The sequence below is a fragment of the Trachurus trachurus genome, assembly GCF_905171665.1.
Source record: "Trachurus trachurus genome assembly, chromosome: 10".
Lineage (NCBI taxonomy): Eukaryota > Metazoa > Chordata > Actinopteri > Carangiformes > Carangidae > Trachurus > Trachurus trachurus.
This window is the reverse complement of record NC_139894.1, coordinates 27,358,703-27,370,804: the sequence shown is the minus strand read 5'-3', so window position 1 is coordinate 27,370,804 and position 12,102 is coordinate 27,358,703. Positions and strand designations below refer to the sequence as shown.

At 43.5% G+C, this 12,102-nt stretch overlaps 1 protein-coding gene across 1 annotated transcript in view; it reads left to right on the top strand.

Moving 5' to 3' along the window:
• Positions 1-12,102, top strand: part of aff2 (AF4/FMR2 family, member 2) — a gene marked incomplete at its 5' end in the record, with an annotated part of 145,302 nt that overhangs the window by 123,213 nt on the left and 9,987 nt on the right. Inside the window, 6 exons of the mRNA XM_083980511.1 lie at positions 277-484; positions 3,170-4,237; positions 4,338-4,453; positions 8,088-8,340; positions 9,312-9,445; positions 11,428-11,491. Of these exons, the coding sequence (XP_083836637.1) occupies positions 277-484; positions 3,170-4,237; positions 4,338-4,453; positions 8,088-8,340; positions 9,312-9,445; positions 11,428-11,491 (1,843 nt within the window). The remainder of the gene's footprint in view (positions 1-276; positions 485-3,169; positions 4,238-4,337; positions 4,454-8,087; positions 8,341-9,311; positions 9,446-11,427; positions 11,492-12,102) is intronic.

Here is a 12,102-nt window from a genome sequence, read left to right as displayed (position 1 = left end):
TAGGCTACTCTTCTTCCTCTATCACTTCTTTCCTTCCTGCTTTTCATTTTTAACTTACCACATCTAAACAAGTTCAGCTGAATTCATGCTGTTTTCAATTATTTCATGCTGTCTTATATTTTTTCATTTCAACACACATTTGCCCCCCGCAGCTGACCGTAGCAAACTTCGACTAAGAGTCTTCAGAGTGAACCCGCACCACAGTGGCAGTGCCTTGCTCAAGGGTGAATCTAATTTGAATTGTAATACCTCAGCTTACTGTGTTTTATCCCACAGCAGTCCTGCAGCGAGGGAGAAGGACCTGTTGCCTCCCCCCTCCCTAGAGCACCAGAACTCCACAAGGCCGCGAAGCAAACCCCCCAGTGGGAAAACAGCCCCCAGGAAAGAACCTCGCAGTGCTACCAACTCAAACAACACCACAGCTACTCCACCAGCAGCGCTACAGCAAACCCCTATGCCAATACCTGCTGTCAGTGTAAACCAGGTTAGTTTGTGGAGCTGTGTGTTTGTTTCTGACAATCTCTTAGACACCTGAATGAATTCATAGAAGGAGAGATTACACATAGGCAGTCAGGGCAGGACTCCAGCACTGCAGGGTTTTTCACTTAAACACATCTGTAAATGGAGTCCTACACATATGTAACACATTGTTCATGTATCCTGTAATAATCATTTCATCACACAGTTTCTGGATGATTTGTCAAAAGTCATAAAACTCCCCAGCATTAAAACAGTTCTATTACATGATTATTATGGCTCAACACTGACTGGTTTTATAGAAGTATGGAACATGTGTGAGAGAGAGGGAATGAAAGAGAGCTGAATCATCGTTTGTCATTTTCACCTGTGATTAAACTTTGTGGAAAGAAAGAAAGAAAGAAAGAAAGAAAGAAAGAAAGAAAGAAAGAAAGAAAGAAAGAAAGAAAGAAAGAAAGAAAGAAAGAAAGGTATGGCAGGGTGTTATGTAACTCCTTAAATATTTTGTACACATTAGAGCATCTGACATGTCTGACTCTGCCACCTTGTCAAAAACTCTCTCCAAACTTCTCCAAAATCATTCATATATAATTCATTTTTTAATGCTCACTCTGTTTTTTAAACGATAATATATGGGAAAACAGTAAAATATAAAAACATTCCACTTCTCACTATTATTTTCAGCCAGCCTATCACACTGATGGATGTACAGTATATTGTTTATGATGGCTTAGATTCCCCTCTTCTGCTCAAACATACAACCTGAATGACCTGAACACCCAGAGGGGTGGTAACATTTAATCCACAGCCAGTCTGTCTGTAGCTGTGCAGAACAGCTGGCTAATGTTAGTGTCAAAGGAACTTTCCAGAAAAGATGGGCAGGAGAAATGAAATGCTTTTCCCAGCAGTGTAAATAATCATTCTATACTGGACAGTTATTTTCCCTTCTTTTTTTCATATTCAACAAAAACACAACATGGCATTTATTGAGAATGGATTTTTGCAGATGGCAACATGCACTGGACCAATTCCAGGAGCTTGAGAAGACTGTCGCCTCATTCCTGCCAAGAGAATGGGTTTAGTGTGTAGACTGGGAACGCTAGCAGTGTTTTCTTTGCTGCATCTGCCTCTGTAGTTGCTTTTTTGTGTGTTGATTTTACACAGACTGCTCTGCTCCTCACTTACTTTAGTTTCACAGAAGAATTGTCCTATATTTCACATCTGAATTCAAGATTTAAACATTGCAACAAAACCATTGATTGGAAACAATACAGAGCAAGAGATACAGTTGTATCTATACCACAGGAATCACCTGAACAGTTTGTGGCTGCTTGTACTGGCATACATTTTTCCCACAAGCATAAAAGGTGTATAAAATGTTGGGTGTGTATGTTAAATTGATAGCAGTGCACAAATAGCTTTAAGAAAGGTTGATTGTGTTTTTTTTTATTGTCAACAAATCCCAATACCAAGAATCATTTGATCATTAACAAGTATTTTCTTTGCTCAAGGAAGATATACGATGGCTCACTCCTCTTTGGCATAGAAGTGAGCTGCACTGCTACACTGTGTCACATGCTTCTTCAAAGCAATGAACACAGGCACTAAAACGGCAGTGTCCAGCTGTTGTAGAAAATTACGCAGCCCTTGAAAAAGTAAATAAAAGTACATGTTTGCAAGGATTTATGTCTTCAGGCGGGATACGAGTGCCACGGACAGACAGAGTGAGGCAGTTGGACTAACGCAGTGTTGGTTTTGGTATTTTTGTTTCCATTAAGTAGAAATATATGTTGGTAATGTCAGGAGCCAACAGAGGAAAGTTTTATGGAAGTCATAAACTTGACTTCTAAGACCCAACTGTGAGAGTTCAGCGTCGTACTTCACTTTGCGAGAGAGTTCTCAGGGCAAGCGGTTACTGTAGCGTTCACAAATGTATACAGCCTTCAGCGAAAGCACCACATTCCCACATTTTTGAAATCTAGACTGTGCTGATGAGTGACCTCTATCTGGACTCAGGCATTTTAGCCTCAGACTGATTCAGCAATCAGGGCTTAATATCATCGCTGCCATCAGACGACTCACTCTACAGCAGCCGTTACAGTACCAACCCTTTCCACTTCATAGCACACTTGAAAATCTAAAAAACGTTAGCAGCCTATATCCAAGACCATACAATACGGAGGCCAAATGATGCCTTCTTATAGCTCTTTTTATTTGAATGGTAATGATCAAATGTTCCAGACAGAACAGAAAACAGGGAAACATAAAGGAAGATTAGTCGATGACTTATTGACCTATCGCTGTCTCTTCACTTTCTTTTCTTTTAACCCTTCCTGTTCTCCATTTTTAGCTGCTTCAGTGTTTAAGATGGGGAAAATCATAGGTCTATCTCTGTGAAACAACATTCGTTTAACTCATTTCATTTTGAAACATTTTTTTACAACGTTTTTTTAATCTCTTGCAATTAGTCTTATTTTACCAAAATTGCAATTGATTTGTTGGCCCACTCGTAAAAACACCCTCATGGCCCACTGGTTGAGAGTCACAGCTCGACAGTGGTGGAGATATCCTGAATATACAGAGAGGACATGAACCGTGTGTGTTTTTCTCATTTCCATACTGATCTCATAGCTGCAGGTGGATAATTATGAGTCATTCTATTTATCTCCTGTATCATTTTTTGTCCATGCAGCAGGATAAGAGGAAACACCGAGGCCCGAGCACCAAAATCACCCCCAAGTCCAGAGAATTCATCGAAACAGATTCCTCCTCCTCCTCCTCAGAGTGCCAGTCGGATACAGAGGAAGCCATCAAAATCCCCGCTCTGCCGCAAACAACACGCTCTGCGATTAACACACAGACTCTGTCCAACACGCACATACACACGCCTCTTCTCCCGTGCCTCGGCTCTGCTGGCAGTATGGGCAGTCTGGGAGCATTTGGAGGGAAAGGACTACGAGTCAAAGATGGTAGCAATGTGACCACTAATGGTAGCAGCAGTAGTAACAGTAGCATCAGCAGCAGTAATAATGGCAGCAGTAATAGCTGCAACTCCCTAAGCATTAGCAACATAAGTGGTTCATTTGGCACTTCTGTTCCTGACCCTGGAGGGTTAGGAGGACAGTGCAAGGACCTGGAGTCCATGTCGCCACCTTCCAACATGGGACACACGGTGCCTCTCTCCCCCCTGAGGGAGTACCCAGAGATCCAGAGTTTATGGGTGAAGATCGACCTGATGCTGCTCAGCAGGGTGCCCGGCCAGGGTTTGGGGGAAAGGTCCAGGGTGGGACTCGCGGAAAGGGACGGGAGCGAAGGGAGAGACGCAGAGAGACAGGGCGAGAGGACAGTTGTGGCAGAGAGGGACAGGCAGAAACAGGAAGACAGAGAGTGGCCCGGGCTGAGAGAGAGACAGAAGTTAACTAAAGGAGAGAGACAGGAGGAAGAAAATGAGCGATTAGTGCCGGACAGAGAAAGGCAAGGTGACAGAGACAGATTAACGGAAAGGGAGAGGCAACCGGAGAGAGAGGACAGAGAAAGGTACGGGCTAGCAGAGAGGGAAAGGACGGCGGCGAGGGACAGGGAGAAGGTATGCATAGGTCTAGGGGTCCTGGACAACCCCCCTGCGCAAGAGCAGAGCAACCCCAGGCTGGCTGGGAGGACGGAAAGAGGAGAGAATGGAGGGAAACACCGGAGACAAGCAGCCGGGAACATGATGGCCCCTACAGAGAAACACACCAGCAAGAACAAGAGGAAACACAAGGTGTGTTGTCTCTAACCAGTCTGTCCTTTGTGTAATCTGCTCTCTTTCACTCTGTCCGTCTCTTAACTCCTGCTTTCTCCCTGTCTTCCCGTATTCCCAGTCGGACCACACTGACTCATCCGTCAACGGCAATAAGAAGCTGCGATTGGACAAAGACTGTCAGCTCCTCCCACCCTGCATCTCTCCAATACACAACCACAAGAACAGCTCCACAGAGTAAGTATTAAGAGTGTTGCCCCCCCAAAGGACTGAGCAGCAGCAGGAGCAGGAGCAGGAGGAGGAGGAGGAGGAGGAGGAGGAGGAGGAGGAGGAGGAGGAGGAGTACACAATACTGCAGTGAGGCATCAGGGAAATTGTGAGGTTTTGGCAACAGTCGCTCGGAATCAACAAGACAGACTCACAGAGGATTACGATCTAGAAGAGGAGGTAGATACTGTATCAATACCAATCCACCAGCAGCAGCCTCAATAGCCTCAATATGCCAGAATACACTGTGGATCATGGGGATATTTTTTCTAGAGCTGAATAAGCGCATGAATATCTTCACTCTTCATGGTTAAAAGCCAGAGTCAGTGCTTCATTGTGCAAAACCTCATAACACAAAATGAATATCTCCGTCAAATCAGCCACACAGTGGGTTTTTATCAGAGCGTCACAACAATGCATCATCAGTCACCGTCCCTCTTCTTCCCCTCATCCACTCACCGAATGTCACAACCTCGTGTAACTGGCGCGAGCACCAGTAGAGTTCATCAGACAAGTTTACCGGAGACGGTATTTTTAGCGAGGTTTAAATTTTTTAATGTGGTGATGAAGTCATTAGAGAGGCGAGTTCAATTCACGCTGTGACACAGGGATGACAACTGTGAATTTCAGCTTTCCATGTGAATTATTAAAAACAGACTAAGCTAAGGCTGTTGCTATAAATAAGCCTCAATTTGACAGGCACTGTGGAAATATTTTCATAGCATCTTTGTGTTATGATAGAGAATACAGTGGAGGAGAAGTGGATATGGGTGGATGGGGGGGGGGGGGGGTTGTGGAGGTGTGGGTTGACCTGGAGCTGAACCCATGACATTGTGTGGCAGACGTCTCGGCATGTCTGTGCCACCGCAGCGTCTGTTTATCACCCAGGAGGCTGTTTTATGGAAGCTGTAAACTGGATGATGAGATCACCCGGCTCAGACTCATTTAGTAATTTCTAACCTGTGCCTTTTGACAGTTATTAGCACCCTGTTTCAATCAGTTAGGTCATATTCTGACAATACATCATAAGAAGAGTCGTATTCTAATGATTGATGTGAAATCATAAGGACGGTTCTGTTTTACCCTTGCCATGTCCTCTTTTTGTTGAGCTTTTGAAAATGAGGAGAAGTGGCGGCTCCTTTAAATAGTCTTACAGGAGCTGTTTGAAAAGTTTTGCTGTTCCAAATGTCTTGTAAATACATTTTACATGGAAGGAGCGGTAGAAAAGGAGCTTTCAATCTTTCTAACAGATTATTATAAAGAGAGGGGGCCCCTTAATGAGACCAAAAGACATGAATGTGAAACATAAATACTGCCTTTTCTGGAGCCACTCCCAGCTGACATTAGGCGTGGGCAGGGTTCACCGTGATCAGGTCACCGGTCTGTCACCAGACAACCACTCATTCTCACAATTACATATACAGGCAGTTTAGAGTCAGTTGAAGTCAACCTGGGCTGCATGTCTCTGGGTTGTGAAAGGAAGCCACAGGAAACACGCAAGCAAGACAACATGCAAACTCCACACAAAAAGGCCAAACCCAGAAACTGTGAGGCAACAACACTAAACACTTCTTCGCCCTTAGAATACATTATCTAAATGTCTCCCTCTTGGGAACACAAAACACAGGGCGTGTGATTAACGGAGCTGTAGCAAAGGAAAATAATTGAATTTTAACTTTGTAAGTCTGAAATCTTCTCACTTGGCTCAGTAGCAGGTGAGTCATCGCAGATGTATCACTGAGGAATATTCGTCAGACACAGCGTGGTCGTTTTGTGATACAGGGATGTACATTTCTTGACTTATTATCCTTTTAAAAGGACTATGAAAGCTCTCACATGCACACACACACACTCACACCAGCATCCACTTAAGGATATACACACACAAACGCATGCAAATTAGTATAGTCATACACACAAACACACCAGCACACATCAATTATGCTGTACCCAGACAGGAGAGCACACGCACACACTCACACATATTGGCACACAGGCACACAAACACACACACACACAACTAATTAGTCTTTGTCTCCGTGGTTTTGTATATTATCACTAATGTCGGGGCCTGGGGCGGTGTTCTGCGAGCTCAGCAACTTTTCTCACTGCATCAAACCCCCAGAGTTTCCAGGCAGAGGAAACACATAAAAATATTATCTGTTGTGTTGCAAACAATATGAGTCACAAGAGCCACAATAAGGCAGCTGAGGGAATAATCGCCGATGCTCAAGCAGGGGAGGCAGAATTACAACAGTTTTAGAAGGAAAATATCATTCAGCAACTGCAAATGAAATGGCAACAACATAGTTAGACAATGTTAACGCAGCTTATAGAGGTAGGCTTTTAGTGTTTGTGTTGCCAGAATTAACTGATTTTCTCTCTTTTCTCTTTCTAATATTGATGAAACTTTTGGATGGTATACTGTAGAATCATGGCAGTGTAAGATAATAAAATTAAGACCAAACTACAGACAAAATGTAATATGAGAAGGGAAACGTGGATGGAACAATAGGGAGGGAGGCCGTTCAGAAAACAAAGAGTCCGTCCTCGTCAGGTGTTTCAATGTACGGGGGGGAGCAGCACAGGAAGTAGGAATAATCACAGGTTTTAGTCCCAAGTCCTAGGGAGGAAGTTCAAGAAAAAAATCCAGACAACAGTTAAATGGGGAGTTAGGTGGAGTCAGAGTTGGATGGAGGGGAAGGAGTCGGGGCAGGTTGGAGGATGTGTTTGGGAGGCGGCATGGAGAGGCCGTACACAGACACACAGCAGGACACTTGATCTGGTGAAAGCAATTTCAGAAGAACTTGTGTGAAAAAATACCACAACAAAATTATAGTTTATGATCAGTCTTCTTTCACAGCCTCTGACCCCCACAAAGTGCTCTTTACAGGAATCACATAAAAGCACACGCACGCACGCACACACACTGTAACACACTGGGCTGGAGCTGTTGAGGTTTGTGCAGTAATTGTGCCAAAAGTGAGAGAATCTAAAACCTGATCCAACCAGAAACCCTAGAGCAGATGTAGTTGTTTTGCTGAGAGGCACAGGGTAGCACAGTATGTGAAACTATATGTACCGCTATATGAATGATAAAAGCACATATTGTATAATATTAGTTGCTTTATGCTATGTTCATCTGTCTGTGCTATATGAAGTAGTGTTCTGACGTAACAGCAGTTTTGGAGCGAGTGGTTGTTGGAGCTGCTGCAGTTCTCAGACATTAGTGTTTTTTATGTTCAAAATGTTATAATTTGTTGCTATGGTTATTAACCCTCATCATTTCCTGTTGTTTTCAAGATCATTTCTGTTCCTAGTGTTTTGAGACTCTTCCAACAAGTCATACTCTTGATAATATTGTTTTATGTGGAATAATAGATACAGTATGAGCTGAATAACGACCACTGATTGGCCCTGCAGCCCTGTCTCATCCTCCGTACCGATACAGTATACTAGAGTTAATTGAAACGAGACAGCAAATTATACTTAAGCAATATGCACCAGTGACATAGATAATTACTGTAAGGATGCTACATATATAATAAACAGATAATGTTCAGAACCGTTATACTAAATGTTTGTGCCTGTGTGTGTTCAGTAGCTCTCTGAACAGGAAACAGTCTCGACGGCGCAACGAGAAGCTGCTTCCTCCTCTCCTGTCCCCGCTGTCTGACGAGCCCCCGCGTAAACGACCCTGCGACAGCAGTTCCTCTCTCAGCCAGGAGGGCGGCGCCTCAGGGATTCTGCCCTGCTCCACTACATCCATCTCCTCCTCCTCCTCCTCATCTTCCTCATCCACTCACAGACACAGGAGAGGTGAAGGCAAAGTGTTATCACACGTGAGAAACGGCAGCGTAAGTGTTTTTTGCATTCCGTGAATCACTCGACATGACATGATAGACCTGCTGGTCAGCTCACTGTACATGTACATGTTGCCCAGGTTGGTGGCTCTGGTGAATAAACTCATCGTGAGTGATAGTCAGGTAGCGGTGTTATCTTCTTGAGCTGCTCGCTCGACTCTGTTCCAGAAATAACTCTGGAGTTAATGAGGTATTCTTCTTAAAACCTATGAATCTACAGCGTGACACACATCTCCACTGGTGTGAGTCATGCTTCCTTACCTGCAATTTGTCTGAGTTTCAGGAGACAGAGTCACTAAAATATCTGAGAGTGCTTTGTGTACCGGAGGAGGTGATGCATCAAACGCAGCAGGACATGCATATACATAAAGCTGTAACTCCAATAAACCATACAGCTGTATATCACAGACCTATCCATCCTCACATACTGTGTTATCATTTTTATTGCACTGATTCTAATCATCATTATCTTTATCATCATAATGAGTATAGCTTATTCTCCATTATACTGCATTATACTTTTATTGCACTCCTACAGCTTATCTACGCATTTACATATTCTTATTGGTATTATCTAGTATTTATTTTTATTATTCTACATTTTTGTACTGTGACTGCAGCTCTAGGAGCCTCTGCAAACTGCCCCTCAGGGACACAAAGTTTTTTAATTGAACTGAAATGACCACCCGCTTCACAACATCCAGGCCGGAGCAGCAGCTCCGGCTGCAGCAAAGGTCTCATCAGGAGACCCTTTGTCCCCTCACCAGGCAGCACAACAGCCAGAGGCAATGGCTCATGACTCGGACTAGTGAACTATTGTTTATTACTGTTTAAATCACTGACTCCTGTAACTCAGCTGACTGAGTGGAGGCATCACTGTGAGTGAGAGGAGTGCAGCTGCTTGTTGAATGACGCACGCGCTAATGCTGTTCTAACCACGGATTTCAATGTCATCGTGGCAACAGGAAATGGAGGCCCACAGCGAGAAGCCCTGTGGAGACGGTTACCATGCCAACGGACAGTCGGACTCTGAGGTGTGGTCGGAACCACTGGTGGAACCTGCAGAACCTCGAAGGCCAAGACTGACGTTCACCGACACGTACGTAGACACCACACACACACACACACATTTCCGTTTACTGTAATGGTTTCCTGTTTATGCATGATCTCCCCATGACGTCTGTTCAGCAACATGAGTTTTAGACGTGTTTTTTTTTCCCTAATTATCACTGTTGTTCATAAAACCTGCAGTCTGTATGTAATTCCTCTACTTCTTTTGTTATTCCCACTTTTCCTTTGTTCGGAGACAGCAGGTGTTTCCTCTTTACATGGAAGTCTGTCTTGTTTACTCTGTAGTATAAATGGGATGCATCTTGGGTTTTTTTGTTTGTTTTTTTTGACAGAGTTTTCTTCAGTCAACATTATGATAATTACTGTAAACTCAGTGTCTTCATTGTATTTTACATTGAGGCGCTGCAGGCTGACGGTGATAGACGTGTTGCTTAATAGCACAAAGGGAGTTTGTTTTGTGGCACTGCTCCTCCAGTGTGAACGCTCTCTGGCAAACAGGGGGAGTGAGTGAAGGGCTCAGCCGCTCTACTTCTGGCAATACCGCTGGAATGAGAGAGTGGCTGCTAATTATCTCCACCATGACCCAATCCAAAATCCAGTCGACCCCAACCGACCCTAATAGAGAGAGAACAGCAGCACTGGCAGCTGCATGATGATCCACCAATTAGCCAGCAACCGCAGTCAGAAAGAATAACAATACATGTCATTTCCCCCTGAACTTTACAAGGCACTCCTGTCTGCCACCAGACCTCTGCAGCTAATCCAGAATGCTGCCGCACGTCTGCTGTTCAACACCACCAGCTCCCGCCACACCGCTGCTCTTCTCCTTTCACTACGCTGGCTGCCTGCTGCAGCTTCAGCCGGCCCAAGGCTCTGATGCTGGGCCACAGGGCAGCGAGGGGAGATGATCACTCCCACCTCCAAGCTCTTGTTCTTATCCAGTTTTTTTTTAAATTAATTTATTGTCTATTGCTTTACACATAAGCTTCTGTTAAATGAATATAATGAAACCCTCTCCATCACAAAACCATATTTTTTCCTGTGATCATTACACATTGCATGATCTGGGCTGATAGAGTCCATTCAGATACATTGGACTATTAGATGCACTGAGACACAGAAATGAGACTTTATCCAACCTGGTTACATTCACAGTGATATAGACCCTGCACAACTTTGGTGCCTTGGATAGTAGGAGCCACTAATCCAGTGTTTTTCAACCTTGGGGTCGGGACCCCACATGGGGTCGCCTGGAATTCAAATGGGGTCGCCTGAAATGTATAGTAATTGATTAAAAAAAAAATACTGATAAAAAATATTATTTAAACTAATTATTATTCTTTTTAAAATGATAATTAAAAACACCACACGCAATCTTAAACAACTGTATTCTATACGTTCACTTTCTCGAATATAAATCGAGTTCAAGTAAAATGCAGCATATACAAATATCTGAGTTGACGCATGATTGTCGGCCGCTATCACATGACTGCATGTGATCGGGGGTCGCCAGAAATTTGTGATGTCAAAATGGGGTCACAAGCCAAAAAAGGTTGGGAACCACTGCACTAATCCATTACTTTCTTCATCTACTTATTATTATTTATTGATATAATTCATCTAATTATAGGAGTGATGCCTTTATACCATTACATACATTTGGTATCTTAATAAGCAAATGGTGGCCTATTAGTGCATTGTAGGTGGAAACAGCTGTAACTACCTCACACTGATCTTTTTGTGTTGACTCCTGAAAAGATGATGCATCTTGTCTTGTTACTTATTTGTCCCAAAGGGTTTCTGCATTATTCATGAAACAACATGTTTTGTTGCTGTGCTAAGGTTACATTAAGCCTTGGGTGTGTATACGTAAATAGGCTACTGTATATAACACACTGCAAGCTAAGTCAGTGATTATGTAAACCAATAACTTGCCGGGGTTTTGTTAAATGACGTGTTGGTGCAGCCACGCTACGTTACCGTCTTAATTTTTCACTGTGTTGTTTGCAGAGTCCACAGTGCAGACTACTACATGCAGGAAGCCAAGAGACTCAAGCACAAGGCCGATGCTTTGGTGAGTCTTTCTGCAGCCGCTGAGCAACACAGGTCACACTACACACACATCGACACCTCCACGCTGGAACACACACGGGAGGCCGAGAGAAGACAAATGGTTAGATACACAGATAGAGCGAGAAAATGATTTGAAAACACACAATGTTAACTTCCACAGTCTAGACTGTGATTATGTGCGTTCTCGTTCAGACGTGCGTGTCACTGCTCGTGCTTGTGTACAGTGAGTCTCTGTAGAATGAAAACCTATTTCATATTAAGGACTGCACTGTATAATTTGTGTTATTTATTGCACTATTTGTCTCTGAGGGAACATTGCATTCAAGGACTGATGATGTCTGCGAGATTATACAATATCAAAGGAATTATCAGACCCCCACCCGCCCCCTCTCAACAATGAAATGAGATTTATTTAACTTGTTATTTATCTTATGTTTACGCATTGTTTCCTCAGATTTATCTGGGGATTTGCATCTTAGTGGGAGATTATTCAAAGAGAAGACTGAGTCATGAATCTGCCACGATGCTGTTAAGATATTCCTCATTCCATCTCTGTCTTATTCACCCCCCCTCTCCCCTCTCTCTTTCTTTCTTTTTCACTCTCTCTATCTC